The 23,653-nt window shown below is 44.6% G+C and overlaps 1 protein-coding gene across 1 annotated transcript in view; it reads left to right on the forward strand.

The window, feature by feature from the left end:
- LOC103256692 (collagen alpha-1(XXII) chain-like) overlaps positions 1-22,875 on the forward strand; it is a gene marked incomplete at its 5' end in the record, with an annotated part of 60,133 nt that extends 37,258 nt beyond the window's left edge. The window contains 9 exons of the mRNA XM_008054473.1: positions 3,666-3,719; positions 5,144-5,215; positions 7,129-7,164; positions 9,613-9,657; positions 12,244-12,423; positions 14,097-14,163; positions 17,502-17,684; positions 19,671-19,748; positions 21,702-22,875. Of these exons, the coding sequence (XP_008052664.1) occupies positions 3,666-3,719; positions 5,144-5,215; positions 7,129-7,164; positions 9,613-9,657; positions 12,244-12,423; positions 14,097-14,163; positions 17,502-17,684; positions 19,671-19,748; positions 21,702-21,889 (903 nt within the window). The remainder of the gene's footprint in view (positions 1-3,665; positions 3,720-5,143; positions 5,216-7,128; positions 7,165-9,612; positions 9,658-12,243; positions 12,424-14,096; positions 14,164-17,501; positions 17,685-19,670; positions 19,749-21,701) is intronic.
- Positions 22,876-23,653: the final 778 nt, after the last annotated feature.

Genomic DNA, 23,653 nt, shown 5'->3' on the forward strand with positions numbered 1-23,653 from the left:
ATATCAGCACCAAGGGGACAAGCATTGGTTTTGGGGGTATTATAAGTTATTATTGTTTATGTGCTATGTTTACTGTTTATGTATCAAACACAGGTATGCATATGGTACACACACACACACGCACACACACATTAGCTGTGTTATTAACATTTCATATGGAGTGATTAAGAAAAAATGTCTAAAAGGGCAACTGAGGAGAGAGGGATATTAACAAAGATGTTATTATCTTGCTCCAGAGCCCCCAGGTGTGGCGTGACCCATGATCAGGGTCCCTCCTTCTCCTTCGCTGGGCTTCTGCATCCAATTCTGGGGTTAAGCCATCTGGGCTTGATTTCTGGCTCTTCTGTATTTATCATGTGGACTGTGTCAGTTTCTTCACTACTCCTAGGCCTCAGTTTTCTCATATGTAAAATGGAGGCAGAGGAGTTGAAAGAATCTAGCAAGTTAATCCAATGAAGTGATGAAACGGTGCATGGCCTTTGGACTGTGCCCCAGGCCATCTACATTCCTGGAGGTAGGAGGGGCTTTAGCTCTGCCTGCCTCTCTGGCCTGTTGGCACAGACAGAGCAGCACTCAGATCCTTGATAAGTACAAATGCATTCAAAGGTACAGAAGAGCCGGGCGCATTGGTGCACGCTCGTAATCCCAGCACTTTGGGAAGTGGTGATGAGAGGATTGTCTGAGTCCAGGAGTTCAAGACTAACCTGGGCATCTTTGCAAGACCTCGGCTCTACAATAAATAAAAAAAAATTAGCCAGGCATGGTGGTGTGTGCCTGTAGTTCCAGCTACTTGGAAGGCTGAGGTGGAAGGATCACCTGAGCCTCGTGGGTCAAGGCTGTGGTGGCTATGAGTGTGCCACTGAACTCCAGCCTGGGTAATAGAGTGAGTCTCTGACTCACGCCCCCCCCCAAAAAAGCAAAAGCAAACAAGCAAACAAAAACTCCCAAAGGTACAGAAGAAGGAAAGGGAAATGACATTGGGAAGCAGTGAATACCCCAGGGCAGATACGAGAGATGGAGGAATGCAGCTGGCCCAAGTGAGGCTATGAAGGGCTACCTGCAGTAGTGGGGACAGGTGTTGAGGCTGACGGCAGGGGATCTCCAAAGGCAACTATGTGGTTCTAATGTGATCTCCTCCTTCCTGAAGGACATTGTAAATAATTTGTTTCCAACAATAAGCTATTAACATTTGCTAAATACGTATATATTTTAACACATTAGTGCAGTTTCCAGATTATTCTCTGACAACCTCATTCTTACTCACCTGGAATTGGTGTGTTCTCCTGAGTGAGGGAAAGGTTCCTGGCAAACCCAGCAGGTTCATGCAACCTTGAACTAGACCTGAATATTTATGGAGTGTCTCCATGAATAGCTGTGGTGATTTTGAATGTCTGTATAACCTAAAAACGTTCATTTTGCTTTCTTTAAAATCTACAGTTACACAGGGGATAAGAATAGGACCACGGTGACCACCTTATAACCACTAGCCTCCAACAAATCATGGCAGATTTTATCACTGGGACTACAGGAAGCATTTACATGATTCATTCATTGAGTTCTCCCCAAACCTTATGCCACTGCTGTCCCCATTCACAGATGAGAAATGAAGGCACAGGGAAGTCTAGTAACTTGCCCCAGATTGCACACACTGCTGTGTGCAGAGCCAGGATTTGGAGTCTGGCATCTCATTCAAGAGACTTCAGCTCAGGCACCTACCCTGGTCCTGTATGTGCTAGATTCCTTGTCAGAAAGATCATCCCAGAAAGAATGGGTTTGGAACAGGAGTTCAGATCTCAGAACAGTTGGAAAGGGAAGCTGTGGCCTCATATGGGACTCTGTGGGGAAGAGTGGGACACAAGGAATGGCTCTGTGGTCCAGGAAGGGGTCCCAGGTCCTATAGACTTCAAGTGCACAAAGTACAGATGGTCGCCCAGAGCTTCTGTTCATGTCGGCCTGTGTTGGCACCCTGTGCTACTGTGTCTTGGCCGTTATCTTCCCTGCAAAGGGAAGATCAGAGGAAGAAGGAGAAGCAATATAATTTCCATAGGGATGAGGCAAAGCACATATTTTTAGAGGGACACAGATGGGTTAGTGGGCGGAGGAAGATGCAGGGAGGAGCGTCATGCTGCATCCGCAGAAGGGCCGGGCACGGGTAAGCAGTGGACCCATGCCGGCCTGCTCCTTTGATTTCAACCCGTCCTAGCTCAGCAATCCCAGGCAGATGCTGCGCTAGCTCTGTACCTCAGTTTCCTCATCTGTGTTATAGGGATAAAGGTATTTATGCTATGTGATTACCAGCAGAATCCAGTGAGATAGCTTCACCCATGATTACATATGCACTCTTTAGACGCAAAGCAGAAGCTGTATTTATGATCACTGATCCACAAGGCATGGCATGTCTTTGATGAGCAGTGTTAGATCAGGGCTACCTCAGTTTATATCTTAGTTCCTCCAAATCCCCCTTAGGTAGATTGCTTAGTCTTTCTGGGCCTTATTTTCCCCCATTGGTAAAAGAGTGATGATGTTTGTGTCTGATGTGAACAGTGATTTTAGGTATGGGAAGCCCCTGGAAGAGGGGTCTGTTTGTATGGACAGCATCAGCTACTGATTACTAGAATATGCTTCCATGAAGCCAACACATTTGTGAGTACATGCTTTGTGGATTACAGGGCATCAGCACCTTTCAGTTAGATGATTGACAGAAAGTGGTTCTCCACAACTTTCTTGGTTCATTATTTAGCAGAGAGCCTCCTGTGTGTCTGGAGATATCAAGAATGATGAGGCACTGAGTCTGCCTTTGGGTTACTCATGACAGAGAAAAGAATCAAGTAAAGACATGGCAACCAGTGGGAACACGTCCTGAGAGAGGACAACATAGTGGGAAGAGAAAGTAGCCAACATAGCCTGAGGAACTTAAGCTGTAACATTTAGGCTTACTAAGAATTTGTCTGATCCTGAAAAGGGGTAGCTAGGAAGGTTCTTGAAACTTCTGAGTTTTACTCCACTGGAATCTTATAGGTTAAATGTATTTGCCAAATGTAGGAATGTGCACAAAACATCTATCAAGCTAGAGAATGTTAAAATTGCAAGAGTCAGTTTTAGAATCTGAAGTGAATGGATCTTCCATTTTGTACCTGTATGACCCTGTTTTCCTTCTCTGTGCCTCAGCATTTATACCTTTTAAATGGGAATATGGTGATCTCCCTAGTGTTGGAGTAAAAAGAGAGAAACACGTGGACATGCTTCTGAGCTAAGAATAGTACTGTGAGAGTATGAACAATTATTTGTAATTTGGGTTGTATTAGATGGTTTATTTGTTCCCTAACAAATCATCCGAGTTGAAAGGTGGATGGATGGATGAATGTATGTGGTCATGATTATTTACTGTTCCTCTGCCATGAGCACTAATCACTGGGCTAGGCTTTTTCATGCCCACAAGCTCATTTAACTCTGCAAAAATATTATGAATTATATATTAGGGGCTCTTTTTTACAAGTTGAGAAACACCCTCTGAGTAATGAAGTGGTTGACTAAGAGCCACACTGGCTGGAATAACTGATTCTGTGTGAAGTCAAGTCCTCCATATTCAGCCATCTCTTTGTTTCACAGCTCTGTGATGTCCTGGCAGGATGATTCTTTCTGTTTTTGTTTTTGTTTTTCACCAGGGTAAGAATGGATCACCGGGATCTTCAGGAGACCCTGGCCCTCCAGGAAGCCCAGTGAGTACTCTTTGGCTGCTGTGGGATGGCGTCGGGACCAGCTTTCAAAGGGCTTATGGTTCACATCACAAACTGTCCAATCTCTGTCCCTGGAAATGACAGTGGAGAAGTATGGGTGTGAATGGCCAACACAGGCTGGAGGCAGAAGGATCCAGAAAGAATGTTTTTCAAAGCTTAAAATGCACTTGGTTCTCTGTTGGCTACAACCATGAGCACTCAAAACTATTAAACTCTAAAAAAAATGTATAATAAGGCTGTAGGTAGGTGTTTGAGGTTTCTAGAGGATGGAAGGAGAGGGGCAGACCAAGCAACTCTTGCCATCTCAGATGGAAAGGAAAGTGTGCAGCTGGGCAATGCAGGTGAGGGAGGATAAGGAATGGGAGACCAGAAGGATCAATGGGTAGGAGGAAGAGAGAAGGGTGCATGACATATGAATTAGCAGAGTCCTGATCATTGGACAATGGATAAATCCTGGTACATGGAGAGACATGCTGGAAAAGATACTTCTTTGATGGGTTCTAGGGTTGGATAAATCAAAGCCTGCTCACTCTCCTTCCAGCCTAGCCTTCTTGTATTTTTATTTGCTAACATTTGGAAGCTGATTCAGAAGGCCACCTCCAAGGTGTGGTGAGTCAAGTATCAATTGTACTAAGCACTCATCAGCTATCTGTGCCACTGTGAAAATTAGGGTGCATTCTGGGTTGCTGGGAACTTTTGCAGCTCGAAAATCTTGCATCCTGGAAACCCACCAGTTCCAGATAAACTTGGCATTTGGTCACCCTAATGGAGACCATCCTCCTGTTGGACCAGGGACAGCTGTGCAAAAGAAATCTGATCCCCTAGCAAACCTGATGACCTTCTTCTGGAGCTGTGGTGAGGGACAAGGCACTGCTAGTGAGACAGAGGAGACAGGGTGGGATTGGGTCATGAGGCAAGACCCACCATCTTCCTCCAGTGCAAAATTAGTCTCAGAAGAGCTGATCCATGCATGTGGCTTTCCAGAAAGGCTTAAGCTAAAGGAGTCCTGAAGTCCTTTCCCAAAGAGTGATCCTACCAAGTGAGCTTGGATAGCCTCGTGGGAAGAAGTAGACCATCTTCTTATATGGTTTCTTGGAGGGGTCACACACACATCCTGGAGTCTTTGTTAAATATCCATTCCAGTTTATTTTTGTTGCTTTAAATGGAAAGACCATTGACTGTTTACATGGATACTTCTTATCTTTCTCCCCTGCCCCATGACAATACTATTGGGAGTCCCAAGATCCTGTGTCTCTTTCTAACCCATTCCCCTCCATTATGCAAGGACTCTTGTCTTATTTTGTGGATGTCTCAGGCCTTTGGCATATAGAGTAGTCATAAGGTTTCTGAATCTGCTTAAATTGGCATGTGACCTTGAAGAATTAATTCCCCATTTCCCTTTGCAGGGCCAGAAAGGAAATAAAGGAGAAAATGGCAGCCCAGGACTTCCTGGCTTCCTGGGTCCCCGTGGGCCTCCGGTAAGCATAGAACCTTGATGAGAGCCAGAATACCTGACTCCCGGTGTGATCTTCCCATTCAATATCTTCCCTACCAGCTGCTGTGTCCTCTGATCCATCTGCTCAGGCTATGATGGTCTGGTATGAGATAATAGTTGCATCTTGATTTAGGAAAGGGTGGAGTGCTCAGAGATCACACCTGTGTGGTACTGTCATCCCCATGACTCCCTAAATTGTGAGAGCTTAGGAAAGACTCCATAACCTCTCTGCTGTATTTGTCTTATTATTCAAATGGAGATAATAATGGCATCTACTTCTGAGGATTAAATGAGATAATCTACGTAAAGAAATTAACAGTGGTTCCTGACGCAATGCAGATGCTCCATAAATATATAAGCAGGTGTAGACTGGGCACAATGGCTCATAGCTGTAATCCCAGCACTTTGGGAGGCTGAAGTGGGAGGATTGCTTGAGCCCAGGAGTTCAAGAACAGCCTAGGCAACATAATGAGACCTCATATCTACAAAATATGAAAAAATTAGCTGGGTGTGGTGGCATACACCTGTACTCCTAGCTGCTTAGGAGGCTGAGACAGAAGGATTGTCTGAGCTCAGGAAATTGAGGCTGCAATGAGTGGTGATCATGCCACTGCACTCTAGCCTAGGCAACAGAGTGAGACCTGGACTCAAAAAAATAATAATAGTTAAAAAAAAACAGTTGTGGTGATGTTTGTGGTAGGCCAGTGGTAGAGATCATGATCCTAGAACCTGAAGGACATATAGGAAGCATTTAAAAAATGAATAAGCAGAGTGTGTAGGGTCAGAATAGGTAAGTACTTTATTCGAGACCACATGGTAAGTTTGTGCTCTTGCTGGCTCTGGAGGTAAGGTCTCCTACTTTGACAGTTTGATGCAGAGGGAAGCTGTAAAGTGATTTACAGACAGAGGGATGCTGAGAGATTCTCACATTTCCAAACCTAGCCCCCTGCCCTCTTCTGCATGCCCTGGTATACACCTTGGACTGTTGACCTGATGCATGGGGGTTGAATGTAACATGCAGGAGTAGATAGCTTATCCTGCCGTCCCCCTCCAGTTTAACTCTGACCCCTCTGGGTTCCCCATTGCCATCCAAGCCCAGCCTGCTTGAGGTGGTAACCCCTCACGCTTTTTTACCATGCTGCCCCTACCCTGCATAGGGTTTTTTTACTTGAGCCTTTTCATTCAGTTGCTTCACTGTCAAAGGCCAAATCCTCCTTTCCAGCCCCTTTTTAATAATCTGGCTGCCCCTGAGCAACCAAGTTCCCGATCCTCTTAACACATTGCAGCAATTATTACTGAGTCATGGTAACAGGGGGTCCCTTGTCCAGCCCCTCCCCCTCCTCCTGCTACTGCTTTGAGTGCCTTACAAGAACTAACACATTGAAATCTCATGCTAACTCCATGAGGCAGTTACCATTTCCATTTTACTCATGAGAAAACTGAGGCACAGGCACAGAGAACTTAAGGAGGTTGTCCAAGGTCACAGAGCCAATAAGCGGAGAAGAAACTTTTGGACCTGAAGTCCAGTACCTAACTGGTAACTTGTTTCACACACCATAAGTCTGCTTCTCAGAGAGGCCTCTTGACCACAGCTGGACAATTTGTAAAACTGATATTCTCGAGTTCCTTCTGGTGGAGTGACACCTATTCTGTTGACACTGATTCCTGAATCTCCTGCTGAATCTCAGGCTCCATCCCACCCTGGATCAATGTGTTGCCTTCTCCAGGATTGGCTGGCCAGAGAACTTTGTCTGGGACATCCTTGGTCAGGTGGACCATCAGTTGCTGTTGTTGCTGGAACATGACTTGAGTGAAAATGTCTGTTTGGAAGATAATCATGTTACTTGCATTGGGCTAATGCTACAAAGCCAACTGATGTTCTTTTTTGTTTCACAGGGAGAACCAGGAGAGAAAGGGGTCCCAGGAAAGGAGGCGAGTATCACACCTCTGCTCACCCCTTGGCAACCCTTTCCTATGGGCAGGTGGCCCGTGTAGTAGGATACCACAGTCGCTTTAATGGTCTACCCCCACTGTCTTGGAATCCCTAATGCTTTTTGAACAAGTGATCCATGTTTTAATATTGCATGGAGCCCCACAAATGATGCAGCCTATCTTGATATGCCTGTTTCACTTGTCTGTCCTTAAGCATGCAAGCCATCAACAAGTCCTGTTAACTCTGACTTCAGAAAACCTCTTGATTCTGTCAAGTTCTCTTTATCTCTATCACTGGCACTCTAATGCAATCTGTCATCTGCTCTCACCTGGACCACTGCAGTGACCTCCTTCTGTTCAGCTTTGCCCCTCTTCAGCTGTCAGCCCAGCAGCCAGAGGGGCTTCAGAGCATAAACAGATCATGACACTTTGCAAAGCAAACCACAGCTCCTCCATCCCCTTGCACTCTCGATGGAATAGAGGCTGCACCAGCCTTGCCCACTCCCCTTCTTCTCTAAGCTCTAGTCACTCTGGCCTTTTAGCTCCTGAGACATGCCAAGTTCTTTCTCAAGGATCCCCTTTTCAGAAAGCCCATACCACCCCTCCTGTGCCCCTCCTCATGCCTGGTCCTAACCATCCTGAAGTCTCTGCTAAAATGTAACCTTTGCCAACTTTCATTGACCACCAAAATGAAGCAGACCCCCATAATGCTCTGTCTTAGCCCTGTGCTCTGTTCTGCCATAGTCCAGGAGACTGGCGCAGAATAGATACCAAAAATAAGTAATGAAAGATAAATAGAAGAATAAATGCAGAGAAAGCAGGTCTTTGGAAATCAGCCTATCAATTTCAAAGCCTGCACTTTTGGATGAGGAAGACTCATTTCACTCTGAGTCTTTGGGTTGCCTTCTTACTAGAGTGGAGAGGGTCTCTACCTTGAAACTGGATCCAATGGCTCCATAACTGTGAGGGCTTCATCCCAGTCATAGTTTTTCACTCACTAGGCATATCACTTAACTCATCCATCAGTCACTGCTTCCTGGATTGAGAAGGAGAGATATCCCCAATTCCCATTTCCTGGGGCTACATCAGCTCCACATGCTTGGATTTGGACTTCCGGCCATACCATTTCTCTCTACCCCCCTCCCTCATTGCCTTTCAGAATAAAGTCCAGGCTAAGCAGGCATCCCAGGTCTTCCCTGAACTGACCTTGTTCTTCCTTTAGAATGGGAGCTCTTGCCTTCTGCTTTCCCATGCATGATGTGTTCCCACCTTCTTGTCTCCAAGGCTTGTTCTTCACTCTTATACCCACATAAAGTGCCTTTCCCTACCTCCTCTCCCTGTTAGATTTCATTTAACCTTCATGGCTTCATGCTTCCCAACACACAAAATCATGTTCTTTTCTCTTAGCTACTGAGGTCCCTTTTGGTACTTGTATTTCAGAAACCAAATCAGTCTTCCTTGAATTAGAATCAGTCATGCCCACAACCTCCTCTCAACCAGTCTGAAAGCTCCATGTGAGCACAGTGGGAAGAGTGAAATTCAATTCAGAAGTGAATGAACTCAGGCCCTGCCTTCTAAATGCTTGTAGTCTACAGGGGAAGGTAGATGGACACACTGTGGTTATCATATCTGGAGAGAAAGGAAGGAAGGTATCAGCTTATAAGGAAGTAACCCATGCTTGAGGACAGACACTAGCCAGAGAGATTTGCCAAAGCTTGCAGAGGAGGTGGCAGAGGGAGTAGGAAAAAAGAGAAAGGAAAGAGACATTCCAGGTGGAGAGAATGACAGAAGCTGAGGCTGGGAGGGAGGGAGGTATCTCAGGAGTAGAGACTGCGGAGCTGTGTCCCTCATTCCCTGATGTGATTTCCCTCCAGTAGGTTGTGGGAACACAGAAGAGGGCTGCTTCTCTAAGTGTTGGGTGGTCAGCAAGGGCTTCCTGGAGAGGAGGCCTGAAGGCAGGGTGGGAATCTTGATTATTTAAACTGTGAGGTGAGAGATGCTACCTGCACAGGGAAAATGAAGAGCAGAGGCCATGAGACAGCAGAACTGTATGCTCCCTGCATTGGGGGCCTTAAGTCATTTGGTTTGGCTAAAGTTGAGCCATCCAGGGTAGCAGGAGCAAGGAGAACTTATACAAGGCACCAATTCATGCAGGGTCTTCTGGGCATGCTTAAGGAAGTGAGCTTTATCCAGAAGAGGTAGAGGAGGAATCTGAATGGGTCAACCATGGGCTGGTGCCATTGGTCAAGGGTGGGAGGTGGCAGGAAGAAAGGATGTGGGTCAACCCCTGCAATGTCTAGACATATCAGAAAGGAGCCTTTGGGAGATCTGACCTTTTGCGGATCCCTTGTCTTCAGCACAGAGTCGTGTGGAAGAACCGAGCAAGGCAATGATGCCAGTGCATATGGCCCTGGGGAAATGACTGTTTTCCTTTGGATCTCATTGCAGGGGAACCCTGGGAAGCCTGGAGAGTCTGGACCCAAAGGAGAAAGGGTAAGTGTGTGATGGGGGATACAGGCACTTTGCGCTAAGTGTGACCTCTTCACAGCAGCAAGGGGACTTGGAGACTGGCATTGTCCAAGGCCGTGAACATCCTAGCCTGGTATGCCGTCTTCTGTGGGGGCTCAGCTCACTGTTCCCTGGAAGATCATGAGCCCCACAAGGGAGGTTCTTCCCCACTGATATTGTTTGTAGTCGATGTTGTTCCCCCCGCCCCACTTTTGATTATTATTTTAAGGAGTAAAATCATCACAATTACAAATTCAAAGGCAAGCGTTTGGGACATTGACAGATTCCCTTCTCCCCATGTGTGAGCGCCTGCGCTATGTGCGACTCCGAGGTGCCAATTTGCCAGGAGCCAGATTTGTCGCTGGAGGTGACAAGGGAACAGATTTTCCCATAATGAATCGCCTTGGCGCTTCACTCAGAAAGCCTTTCTTTACATTTCATTTCTCCAAAAAACAACAGGGAGTAAAGCCATTTTTCTCTTTCTTCTTTTTGCCGAAAGGAAAGTGGAGTGCAGGAGCATCCTCGCACTCACGACTGCGGCTCCCGTCAGAGGCTCTACATGTCTCGTTTGCCCACAATTCTGCATTTGGTCAGCTTCACGCTGTCACACTGTTGCACGACGCGGACGTCTCTGGCACCCTCCACCCCACCCCCGCTTGTTTTCCATGGTCCTGCAAAGAATTTATCTCGGCTTTCTTTGCAAGTTGGATGGGTGGGGAGCCGGTTGGCTTTTCCTGCAGTGAGAGGAGAGACAAGAATGGGAGCAGAGAGTCTCGGGGATTCTCCCCCTACTTCTTCTGTCCTTCCCATGACTTTGATTCCTTGGTCCTAGGGCTGCAAATACCTGAGTGATGGAGCCAGGGGCGTGGCTGTGGCTCTGAAGGCATTAATGTCCACTTGTAGCATCACTCAGGCGCCCTGAGAGCTATTGCTGCAGATTAGGGGCCAGAGATTTGGTGGAGAGCCATGGAATTCATACCACGAATAGGAATCTCTTTTTTAGTACCTAATCAATACATGGAGAGCTTGCTTTTCCCCTGTTAAGTGGTTTCATGGCACAATGCCAGGAGCCATTAGACTACCCTTTCCTTTGTACTCCTGGGAACATTTGAAATATGGGACAAATCCTTTCACCACAAAGTAATTGGGAGACATTTAATGAATAAGAGACACTGCACCACATATGGTTGCAGGGGGTTGGCATCCAGGTGTATAAGAAACCAGGTCTTTTACAGATGCCTGAATTCAAGATCCCTCACTGAGGTTTCAGTGTCTCCTGAAATGCATCATACCTGGAAGATTCAAGTGACTCCCTTGGATCTGGCTAAATTATTATCATTTTTAATTCACTGCTGTTTTTTGGTTATTGTTGAAATATTAACAGCATTACAAGTCCATAGTTAAACAATAAATATTGCAAAACAAAATAGTGAGTGCCATCTCACCCTTGAGCTCCATTCCCTCCCCAGAGTCTAGCACTGTCTATTTATTTTCCAGAGAGAGTTTGTACATGCAGAACCGTGTGTGTGGGGATGTTATAAACATGCATATACTTTTTATTTAACCTTCTCCCACTCTGAGCATACTTTATCCATTGTTGACTCATTGTATTTTTCATTGTGCACATATGTTGAAGATGGTTTGATGGCTGCACAGTGTTCCTTTTCCTTGGTTCTGGGTCATGGCCACAGTCATGAAACATTTACAGTTAGCATCATGTGTCTCTTCTTTTTGCCCCTGCTCCTTCCTCACTCTGCTACATCCCAGCAATAGAGTCCTAGGACCCTGTGTAAAAACTCTCAGTAGTCTGGGGTTCACTACAGGATGACTCCTGGCCTTGTCATTCTTCCATGTGCCTACCTGGAGCATTCCTTCTTCCATCTGCTTCTCACTTTTCCCATTGTACTCTTTGGTCATTAATGTGGCTGCCATATTTTCAGACCCAGCCACAATTGGGTGGTCATACACATGTTAATACATAAGGGCAGAGGACTGGACGGCCTTGTGCTTGCCATGGTTCCCGAATAATTGATCAAGCTTTCCAAAGTGAGTTAGCTTTGGAGTGACAAGAGCCCTGGACAGTGTCTGAGGCCATTGGATACTCCCCTGTGGACTCACTCGAGCTGAGAGCAGGGAGTAGGAGGTGACCTGAGAGTGCGATACCACTATTGAAACAATGCCACTGCCTCTTCAGCTGTCAGAGAGCAAAACCAGGTCAGGAAGTGGCCAGTGGCTCCACCATCAGTCTCAGGGGTTGGTGCCAGCCTTGTCTAGGGGATGGGACTTGGAAACTACCATTCTTCTTCTTTATTCTATATTCTACAGACTCCTAGTGTGTCTGTGGGCAGAAGACTTTCTCATTGGAACCCCCATGTCTGAATTTGCAAAATTAGGATGGTGCATGTGATGGATTCTGGTGCCCTTCTCACCCCATGTCACGCATGGGTCAGTCAAGACTAAAGTCTCCCTTTCAGTAGCCCAGGGGGCAGATTGGGCAACCCCTTCCTGCAACTGCATAGGGTACATCTTCTACCTCTGAGACACATGCTTATATGCTTTTTTCCTCCTTAGGGAGATCCTGGGATCAAAGGTGACAAAGGACCTCCTGGTGGGAAGGGCCAGCCGGGGGACCCTGGAATCCCAGGCCACAAAGGCCATACAGGCCTGATGGGTCCCCAGGGACCACCTGGGGAGAATGGACCAGCTGGGCCCCCAGGGCCTCCAGGCCAGCCAGGATTTCCAGGATTGAGGGTAAGGATGCTGATGCGGCTTCAGACTCCTCTGACCCCATGTGAAAACCAGGGAATTGTATGAACTTTAGAGGAAGCAGGTTATAGATTCTAGCCTTCTGACTGTGTGTCCTGAGGCAGATTATTTCCCTTCTCTAAGCCTGTTCTTCCTTGTCTGCAATAAGGGATAAACAAAATCCTCTTCTGGCTTGTTGATTATGTGAAATAACTTGCATAGCTGAAGAGGTGCTCAAAATGCAGTCCTGCTTCCATCTATCCCTCTGTGTTCGTTCTTTGGGCTGTAGAGCTCTTCTTCTCCTGTGCAAAATCTCTCGGTAGTCTAAGCTTCACTGCAGAATGGTTCCTGGCTCTGACGCTCTTCCATGTGCCTGCCTGGGGCATTCCATCTTCCCTCTGCTTCTCACTTTTCCCAATTGTAAGAAGAAAGGCTTGTTTAGAGTGGTGCTTTTTCCCTTCTTTTTAACATATTTGATTCTAGAGGCAAGACTTTATTTTACACAGCCTTGTAACATAAGCACACATTTGCTATAAAAAGATAAATGCAAAGTTTCCCTATTGGAAGTATCGGTTGGGACTGGTGGCCCTGTCCATGTGACCTCTCCCCCTCAGTGGCCCATATAGTCCTCTGAGACCCTCATATTCCTCAAAACACAGGTATGGGTGACTTCCATGTCCATGCCAACTCTGATGTTCTGTGGTTACCATCACTTTCTGGTGTTTGTGGGTCTCCTGGGTGTCAGTCACTCTGAAAGAAGCCGGGCAATCAGAGCCTGTCTCTTGGCCAAGTCCAGGTAAAGGTTGGAGAATTCAGTGGCTTCCAAAGCCCTCTTGGTGCGTTGCCAAGTTCTACTAGTCCTGCTACTATGGGTAGTGATTGGAATTCTGGGATTATCATAAAAGATTCTTGACCAGAACAGAATAAGGATATTGAATCTATCTCACGCCAGGCCTGTGCCAGGTGCTGAGGTTACAGAGATGAACACAGTAAGACCCCTGCCTTTGAGGGATGGAAATTGCCCTGAAGGAGTCAGCCAAGAAGGAACAAGCCCAATAGGGCCCAAGGACAGTTCTCCTAGGTTCTTCTAAGAATCATATGTCACTGTATGAGCTTGAAGACAGCACTCTGCTTCTCTGTTTGCCAAACTCATCAGCTTCTGTGTACCAAGCACCAGGACTTAGTCAAACTCTTGTACAGAGCCATGGTGTTCCCAAGCAGGGAAAACCAGACTCCGGAAATCAGAGAGGCCACATGGCCAGGCAGGGGAAATCAAACATGATGTTATGCAGGAGGCAACCTGGAAGCTGCATCTGGAAGGTGAACAGGATGTTGAAGCCTCCCAGGTCTAGTAATGGGAAGGGTGTGTGGGTGAAATTCATCAGTACAGTAGTTTTTACATGAAGGAAACCCATTGAAGAGATGGGAAGGGTGTAGAAGGAAGGGCAATGGTGACTCAGAGTCCAGATCACTGAGTTCAGGTTGCCATGTAGAATAGGATGATACTGCCTACAGTACAGAGAAAGGAGGAGATTAGAGATGTGGAAAGGACTAGGTTAGAAAGATGTGCTTTTCTGTGAATTTACTACCATGAATTTCATGGTTTTCTGAGTCCTCAGGGGTCTTGGGTGGCAGGAGTTACTGGGAAGATAAATAACTTCACCTTCCCTCCCTCCTAGGGAGAGTCTCCATCCATGGAAACCCTGCGGCGCCTTATTCAAGAAGAGCTCGGGAAACAGCTGGAAAGTGAGTAGTTGGACTTGGTTTCAGCCTTACAGAGAAGAGTCCCAGGAAGCAGTCGTTTCATTCATCTTTCAGTACTTTTGCAACCTGGTGTGAGCAAAGCACCCTACTGGCATCTCAAATGTAGAATATCAAAGTTGAGAAGTACCTTGAGGGCTCTAGCCCAGCCCTTATCTGACACACCCACTCTCTCAACAGATGGTCCTTCAGCATCCACTTGATTACATTTAGTGAAGGAGTGCTTACCGTCCACAGTCAACTCTGCTGTGACCATTCATTTATTCTGTGCATTGGATCCTATATCTAATCAGCAAACACTTTTAGGAAGCTTGTGATAGACCTCATGGAACTCACAGTTCAGGGAAGGAGATAGAGAAGCAAACAGACAAGATAATTTTTGTAAAGTAATAAAAGTTCTTTGATTTCATTTGGCACGGAGGGCCTTGAAGGACAGATAAACATACCTACACTAGCTAAGAGGGCAGGGGATGGATGATGAATGCTTCTTGGAGGAGAGGCTATGTGAGCTGTGAGTTGAAAGATGGAATGAGAGACCCCAGATCTTTGGAACAACATGAGTGAAGATCCTGAGGGGAGTAGGCACACAGATTGCTTTCAAAGAACTGAAATCCTTTCAGTCCTATTGCGCTAATTTATTGTTAAACTCCAAGGCTAGCATTCTGCGCATTGTAGATGTTGAGAGAGAGGGAGAGAAGGGTAAGAGGGTGATGGTAATTACACCAGTATGTTGGGTTTTTCCAGGGTTAGTGAAGTTCTCAGCACTTGCAGATGTTATCCTGTGGAAGCTTCTAACCATCTCTTGAGGTACATGTGATGGTTGAAAGTATTGTTAAAGCAGAGACACCAAGTAACTCACCTAAGGCTGAAGAGCTGGTAAGCGTTTGGCCAGAATTTTCACCTGAGTGGCCTCACTGCAGAATCTATGCTCTTTACCATCAGCCTCTCTTGAACAAGGACCATTCTCATTCCTCTGTGATGGGAAATTAGAGGAGAAGAAAATCACAGGTGATTCATCAACAGCAGGAAAGAAGATAAATTCATAAGTATTTTTCAGGCAAACATGTACAAAAGGGAAGGCACATTTATTTATTTATTTTTTTGAGTTAGAGTCTAACTGTGGCCCAGACTGGAGTGCAGTGGCCGCTCCCAGCCACCGCAGCCTCGACTTGCTGGGCTCTGGTGATCCTTCCTCCTCAGCCTTCCAAGGAGCTGGAACTACAGGCGCATGCTACCGCGCCCGGCTAATTTTTTTGATTTATTGTAGAGATGAGGTCTCGCCTGCCCAGACGGGTCTTGAACCCGCAGGCTCAGGCAATCCACTCACCTCAGCCTCCCAAAGGCGCGGGATTACAGGCTGAGCCACCGAGCCCGGCAGACACATTTATTTATGTAATTATGTCTCAGTTGTTTTTCATCTCCCACGAGCCAGATTCTGTGGTAGGTATAAGGACACAGTTGCCAAAAAAAAAAAAAAAAAAAAAGATGACTCTTGTCCCTGCCCTTTTGGAGTGTTTAGGTGAACATGGTCCATCTCTATATTAGTATGTTTTGCATTGCCATCAGGGAATATTTAAAGTGGGTAGTTTATAAAGACAAGAGGTTTATTTGGCTCATGGTTCTGCAGACTGTACAAGAAGCATGGTGTCAGCATCTGCTCCTGGTGAGGCATCAGAAAGCTTACAATCATGGTGGAAGGGGAAGGGGAGCTGGTGTGTTACTTGGGGAGAGAGGAATCAAGAGAGAGAAGGGAGGTGTCAGGCTCTTTTAAGCAACTAGCTCGTACATGTACTAATAGAGCAAGAACTCACTTATCACCTCCAGAAAGGCACCAAGTCATTTATGAAGGTACCACCTCCATGAGCCAGTCACCTCCCACTAAGCCCTACCTCCAACACTGGGGATCACATTTCAACATTAAATTTGGAGGGGATAGACATCTAAACTGTATCAGTCTCCATACACAGAAGGACAAAAGACTATTTCCTGGAGCAAACAGCAAGAAGTAGGTTTTGGGTAGGGGAACAAGGTGTTGAAAGGAAGAAAACAAGGGCTAGAATGGTGGGTCCAATGGCGTGGGCGGTGGTCTAAGTTTTCATGTGTTTAGATCTCTTAGTTCTACCTTGCAAGTGTTAGATTTATTAGTGACAGAAGTAGTCTCTGCCCTTGAAGAGTTTCTGCCCAAGAGCTGAGTCAAGACCAGTTTTGAACCGATTTTCACTGAACTGGTATTTTCTAGGCTTAGTTCTTTCTTCCAAACAATCCTTTGAGGAGGAAGCATGGACTCCACTTTAAAGATGAAAAAAAACAAGACTCAGTGAAGTTGGGCAATTTGCCAAGGTCACAGAAGCAGACCACAAGTGCTCCTGCTGCCTTGTGATAGGAGTGGGAGGAAGAAGCTGACCCGGGAAGCAACCAAGCAGGCAGTCAGAAGACCCTGACTCTACCTTGGTTTCACCACCAGCCTCAGGGGCCTTGGGCAGCCTCCCAGCCTCTGGTCTCAGTCACAGTCTCTACAAGATAGGAGTTTGGGGCCTGATTATCTGTGACTGCATGGAAGACAAAGATGGCTCTTGATCAGATGGACTCTATATCCCCTGTCCAACAGAAAGGCATGCCAGGCCTCTGGATTTTTAAATCAATTCTGTAATCATAACATGTTAGATGTATGGGGATCCTGAATGCTTATAATTGTACTTCAGTTTATAAATGAGGAATTGGAGACTCAGAGAGGAAAAGTCACTAAATAGCTAATATAAGCCTCTCAACTCTCCCATACCAACCTCAATTTACCCAAGTGACAATTACAACAACTGCTACTACTATTATTACTGCTGCTGCTGCGACTACTACCACAGCCCACACTACTATAACTTCAGTCAGTCCTGCCCCTGTTATAGAAGCCAGTGTCTACTGAGCACTTACCAAGTGTGAGGCACTATTTCACATGCATTCTCATTTTCTCCATCCTCACACGAGCCCAACAGGGTAAGTATTATTTCATTTTCTCCATCTCACAGAAAGGGAAAGCAAGGCTGAAAGGTCAAGTAGCTTGCCCAAGGTCACATGGCTGGCAGTGTCTGCACTGGGATCCCAGTCTAGGCAGGAGCTGATCGAATCAACTGGCTTCAGGGGCTAATTGAATCACCACTGTAGTCAGCCCCAGTCTGAAGGTTCACATGCAAGTGCTGTCTATGTACTGTGTAGTATGACATTAGTGTTGTTTCTGCAGGTTATTTTCCCCTTGGCAGTGAGTTGTCATCCTGCTTTGTGTCTGCTGTCTCTTCTTCATGAAGTATCTCTCTGTTTTTCTTACTCTACAGCCAAACTCGCCTACCTCCTGGCCCAGATGCCCCCAGCACACATGAAGGCATCTCAAGGCAGACCTGGGGCCCCAGGGCCCCCTGGAAAAGATGGGCTTCCAGGTCGGGCCGGGCCCATGGGGGAGCCAGGCCGACCTGGGCAGGGAGGTCTGGAAGGACCCTCTGGACCCATAGGTCCCAAAGGTGAGTAGAGACCTAGGGAAGAGATGTGCTTTGCAGACTCCAGGAGGGCAGAGAGGAACTGGGGTGTGGCGTGGCACTCCAGCAGAGCATGCATTATTCATTCCATTCTCACTCCCTGCAGCTTGGTAACACCCTGAATTTTGGCATCATATAATTTTTTCATATGTATAAGAGGTTTTCATACTTGGCATTTTTACAAAATTATGCTTTTGCTAGGAAGATTGAATCAATTCCCTCCTACTTTCTCCTTCCTTCTCCATCTCTGCTGCCCGGTTTCAAGGGGGTAAACAATATGCCTTCTTTGTTCCCTACTGAGTTTAAAACTAATTGAGGAATGAGATGTATTCTCCAGGCAAATGGAGATTGAGTGCCAGATTTAAAACTTGATAAAGTGGCTTTAAGCTGCAGCTAAAATGGCTATTACCCACCCAGTTCTCAGGTAGAGTGACTTACTTGGGCATTAAAGCGCTGATCAAGAGTAGGTCTCTCATTCAAGGGCAGGAGCTTGTCCCACTTAAGTCACCACACAGTGATGAGTAGGTCAGAATGTTTGTTCTCTCTGTGGGAAGACAGATATGAAAGCGAGAGGAAGGAAAAGAAATAAATAAAAGCCATTTTTAATGCCTTGCTTGCTTTCGAATAGCTTATAATATTGAGAATATTTTTAACATAAGGCAATTTCAAATAAAGATAAAAAAAGTGGAACACCAACCTCATAATTCACTCCCTTCTGAGGTGGAGCAAGTATGGGGTGGAGAAGGAAGGACTCGGAATTAAGGAAACGGAAGCCCCTAACATCTTATTTTTTTGATCTCTCGTTTTTATTGCTTCTTTATTTATCCATTTCCTTTGCTGTTTCTCCTATTAAAACACATCTTGACAAATCTGTGTATTCTAGTCCTACCTATATTAATTCATAAAACAAAATATATGAAACAAATGTCAACAAGAAAGCATAAAACATAGAGAACATCAGACTATGGCAGAATACTGACCAAATGTAATCATTATAATAAAAATGAATGGTCTAGAGTCCCAATGAACTAGCAGACCTTCAATTGAAATGGCAAATAAAATATGATATGTTGCATCCAGAAGATATCTTGGAAACAATGTGGCCAGGAAATAAAAGGTGATTGACTTAAGAAACCAGTTGTGAAAGACAGTTTAATCAAATCTGTACAATATGAATTCAAATATGATCTCTAATATTCTCCCAGGGGGAATGTACCCCTCTGTCCTTTGAATATTTTTAGTGTATTTTTTTTTAATTCCTATGATGGTACTTATCACATTCTGTCTCATATTAGAATGTTTTTGTGCCCTGTTTCATCTCTCTTGTTAGATTTCAAGCTTCTTGACAGTACAGTTGTGTTTCACTTATCACTGCATATGGGCATGTAACCTAGCATGCTGAATTTATTTATTTATGACCCAATTCCTTCTTGATAAAGGTTCAGTTAAAATGCCATGAGAAACAGGAAGCGTAGACATGTGTATGGGTATTTATGTGGACTTGTGTGTATACAATATATATGAGAGTGTGTAGGTGTATACATTCAGTTGTATGAGTGAGTCAGTCTGTATGTGTATATGAATGCATGTATGTATTTGATAATATACATGTTTGTGAATGTGTGTTTGGCATTGGATAGGTGTGTGCTTGAGCAAATGTTCATGTTTAAATACAGGTGTATTTGAGCATGGTTTAAAAGGGAGTTTCTATTTGGGAGTGATCTCATGTGCATATTTCTGAATGGGTGTATTTGAGTGTGTGTGTGTGTGTTTGTGTGAATGGGAATGGGAGGTATAGTGTGGAGTGAGTGCTTGTGTGCAGGGTGGGTTAGGATGGTTAGAGTAAAAGGATGCAACAGCCCAGGGTTGCACCTGTATGTTCTGTAGGTAGAACACCCTGTCTCTGCCCTCCTCATAGGTCTGTATCCTCAAAGGTATTTTGTTTGTTTGCTTGTTTTTTTTTTTAACTAGGTGAGCGAGGAACCAAAGGTGACCCAGGTGTACCCGGAATTGGGCTTCGAGGCGAGATGGGACCCCCTGGAATCCCAGGTATGAATAGAGTCCAGGGTCTCAGGGGTAGGGGTAGCCACATGGAGGTAAGAGACACACAGCAGGACTTCAACCCCAAACAGTACAGTACTCAGGAAAAGGTAGAGAGAAGGTGTTAGGTTCAACTGATGAGGAAACAGAGATCACTAACTTATTTGTATTAAATATTCCTAAAATGCCAGCTCCTTGACTTATAAAGAAAACAGCAAGAAACTGATAAGAAAACTGAATCCTGGAGAAAAAAAATGACTTGGGCTAAATCAGTCCAGGCAACAATGCTGGGGGACATGTTTCCTTTCAGCATTCCAATTGTATATTAACTATCGTAAGTGCTAAGGAGCCTCATATGAAAACGGTGCCTATTTTGTTTAACCCAGCATTTTCTAAACTCACTTGAAAGAGTAGTCCTTTTTCTGTCACTATGCACTTGTAAATACCCCTTTAGTATTTCTCACAATATGCTGGGAATACTGGCTCTGTGGCAGGATGGTCTGCCATCCTGGGACTAACAGGGTTCCTGGGACACAGGGATGCCAGTTTTAAAACCAGAATATAACTGAGAAAATTGGGACAAGTTGGTCATTCTACCTAGTGGCTATACTGGAAAATCTCTATAATATGGCAATAATCATGTTCCAAGATTAGGTGTCAGTGTAGAAGGTGGAAGAAACTAGAATATATATTTATCAAACTCCACTTCATTGAGACTACTATTTCTCATTTAATTCTAATTTAGATATTTACCTGAGGTCATTAATGAATATTGGGCTTATAGATAATTTAAATTTTAGTATTCATAGCTTTATTATATTCCAAATTTTCTATAGTGGGCATTTTTTATTATTTTCATTTGAGAAGATAATTAGGACTATATTAGAAATATTTATTTTATACATGCCTACTTTAAAAATGTCTCATGATATTAAGGATATTTTTAAAATAATCCAGTTTCAAATAAAAATTAAAAAGAAGAGCAGAAATAATTAGAGGAAATCATTGTTCCAATGTGAAGGTGAGAGAGTGACCACATTTTAGTGGTTCCTAGCTGAAAGAATGAATAACACTGCTGGTCTCAAGACTTGATTTAGTCAGAAATATAGATTAACAACCTAATAAGTATTAACAGAATTCATTAAATGTCTAAAGATATTTTTTAAGGGAAAAGTTTACTTTTTGTTAATTTTATAGGAAGTCTTCTGACAAGACAATGACCAAGATTTAACAAGAAATATCACTATTAGAATTAGCTATAGTACTTTGCACTGATGTTCTAAGTTGCCAAAGCTAAAAAGGAAGATATATTGATTATATATTACCTTATGATGCTTAATAAGTAGAGGGACAGAAGTTTACTATGAGTAATATTTTCTGGATCTAAATTTGGGGCTAAGGGTCAATTACTTACATCCTGGATATTGTCTTTGATCATGATTTTTTCAGAATAGATTAATGTAGTCCCAGTATGTGGTTCAAATTTAACATGCAGATAAAACTGAAAGAAATACAGAAGATTTGGGACAAGTCAGATATTGGATAATGGAATGTCACCAGGTAACTCTAAGGACAAATAAACTGGGGCTGATGTTTGTTGATCAGGAAGGACTTGGTGTCCTCCTCTTCATTTAGACACATCTCTCGAACCATGTAAGAGCCTAGATGGCCTTGTTTCTCATTCGATTCTTAAGTAAAAATATGCTTCCTACCTGGTCTAGATCTATCCTGGATTACATCTCTTTGATGGTACCAGAATCACTGTCCTAGTTCACATAGTTAAGGCTACCTGTTGTACTTGTTGACCATCCTAGTTGCTCAGAGGTCCCAGACCATGGGGTGGTCTCTCTGAAGTTGTTTCAAGTCCTGGGTTTATAGTGAATGAAAGCTGTGAAGGCAGGGCCCATTTGCTCCCCAAAGGACCTTGGACTACCTTTTGTTTCTTTTTGCTTTTTGGACCAGGTCAACCTGGGCAACCTGGCTATGCTAAGGATGGACTTCCCGGGACCCCTGGCCCTCAGGGGGAGACAGGACCAGCTGGGCATCCTGGCCCCCCAGGTCCACCTGGCCCCCCTGGCCAGTGTGACCCTTCCCAGTGTGCCTACTTTGCCAGTCTTGCTGCCCGGCCAAGTAATGTGAAGGGCCCCTAGAAGATTCCAGAAAGCCAGAAGACTGCAATGGATTTCTAAAACTTGAACTCAAAGCCCAGTGGGCTTGAAACATCTCAGCTACATGTTTCTATTTTTCTTTATTTCTTTTATTGTTTGTTTTCTGTTTGATTTTCTTGAGAGACCTCAAAATTATTAAATCCAACAGATGCTGCCGGTCGGTCAGATTATTATTAATATTATTATTGTTGTTAATTATTATTATTATTTCATATACGAATGCTTTGTGAGTTGTGTTCCACTCCTTTAAAGTTGGGAAAACTTGATTTGTGGGGCAGGGGATTGTTTTTCCATTCTTCTGACAGCCTCCAACTGAAGCGTAACTGCCCATTTTAAGGAAACTCTTGGTGCTATGAAACCTTGACCAGACACTTGACAAATTTACCTCTTTCCTTGAAAGAAAAATTGTAGAAAATGAGCCAATGGGCTTCTATTCTCAGTCGTGCCCAGAGATTGCCCAGGAGGAAATAACCCAAACATTGCTACTTCCCAGAAGAGGAAAATGAAGTAGGAAGAGAAAAAGTTTGCAACCATGAAGAAAGTTTCCACCTCCTGATGGAAATTGCATGCAGAGAGTACAGTATCAGCCCTTAGGGAGCACCCCAGTCTCCTCATTGCTTCAAACTTGCAGAAGCAGAATAATGGCCATGGGTTGACAATGTCTTTGTGGGATCTTGTGTCTGGGATGCCTGTGCAGAGGAGCCAGCCCTTTAGTGTTAATTTGGTTTCTAATCTGTGGGTAGGACTCCTTCAAGTTCCTCTTGTTGGTTTCAATCACATTAATTATAAAACAAGAGTGTGGAGTGACCATTCACTTGTGTTTTTCTAATGGTGGGCAATTGGCACTGACCAGAGATGTGAAATCTGTATCTCCAGGGCTCCAACTTTGAATAAATGGTAATGAGAGCATGTGTGTATGTGACATGGCCTGCTCGAGCAGGTGCTCAATAAACCCAAGTTTCCTCCTCCTCAATTCCTCTTGGTGCTTCATTTCTCCTCTCCAGCATCTACCTGGGTATGAGCTCTGGGGTGCGCCCCTTTCTTCTGGGACCCTAGCACAGAGTCCACATGTTCAGTTCACATGCCAATGAACTAGGGAGTGAATGTGTGTGTATGACTGAGCTAGTCCTGGGCCATTCATAGCATGCCCTTCACTGAAGCAGCTCCAGATGTTACACTGTGCAAGAAAGCATTTGAATGTGCACATTTGCTCAGGATCACAGTGGGAAAGGAAATGCAGCAAGTTGAAAAGTTGGTTTAATGCCAATTCCTGCTAAACTGTATCTAGAGACCAGATAATTCAACAGTGGTCTGAATGATGTGCTCTTCCTGCATTTGTTCTTGACTGACTGATGACTGATTTATTGATTCATCAATCTATTCATTTGTCCATTGACCCAAGACATCAGCCACTTGTAGAATAGTGTAGCCTATGTTTATCAAGCACCAACATTGTGTCATGTCTATACTACATGTTTCTAATTGATTTAGGAACCAGAAGCATAGCCATCCAAAGAAGTTGAATGCATCTATGGGTAGAGAAGTATCATTACATTACATTAAAACAAAATCTGATACTCATCCTCTTTCTCAGCCACTTAGTGCCAATTCTAAATGTGAATGAGTGTCAAGGGTCCCAAGGAAGCAATGCCTGTCAGTGCAGAATGAGATGGCCTCGTTCTAAATTTTTTTCACATTTTTCATCTCAGTTGGCTCTCACAACCATTTAAGACACAGAAAATATTA

This window comes from Carlito syrichta, unplaced genomic scaffold (assembly GCF_000164805.1).
Source record: "Carlito syrichta isolate Samal-C Ts95f unplaced genomic scaffold, Tarsius_syrichta-2.0.1 Scaffold293132, whole genome shotgun sequence".
NCBI classification, from domain to species: domain Eukaryota; kingdom Metazoa; phylum Chordata; class Mammalia; order Primates; family Tarsiidae; genus Carlito; species Carlito syrichta.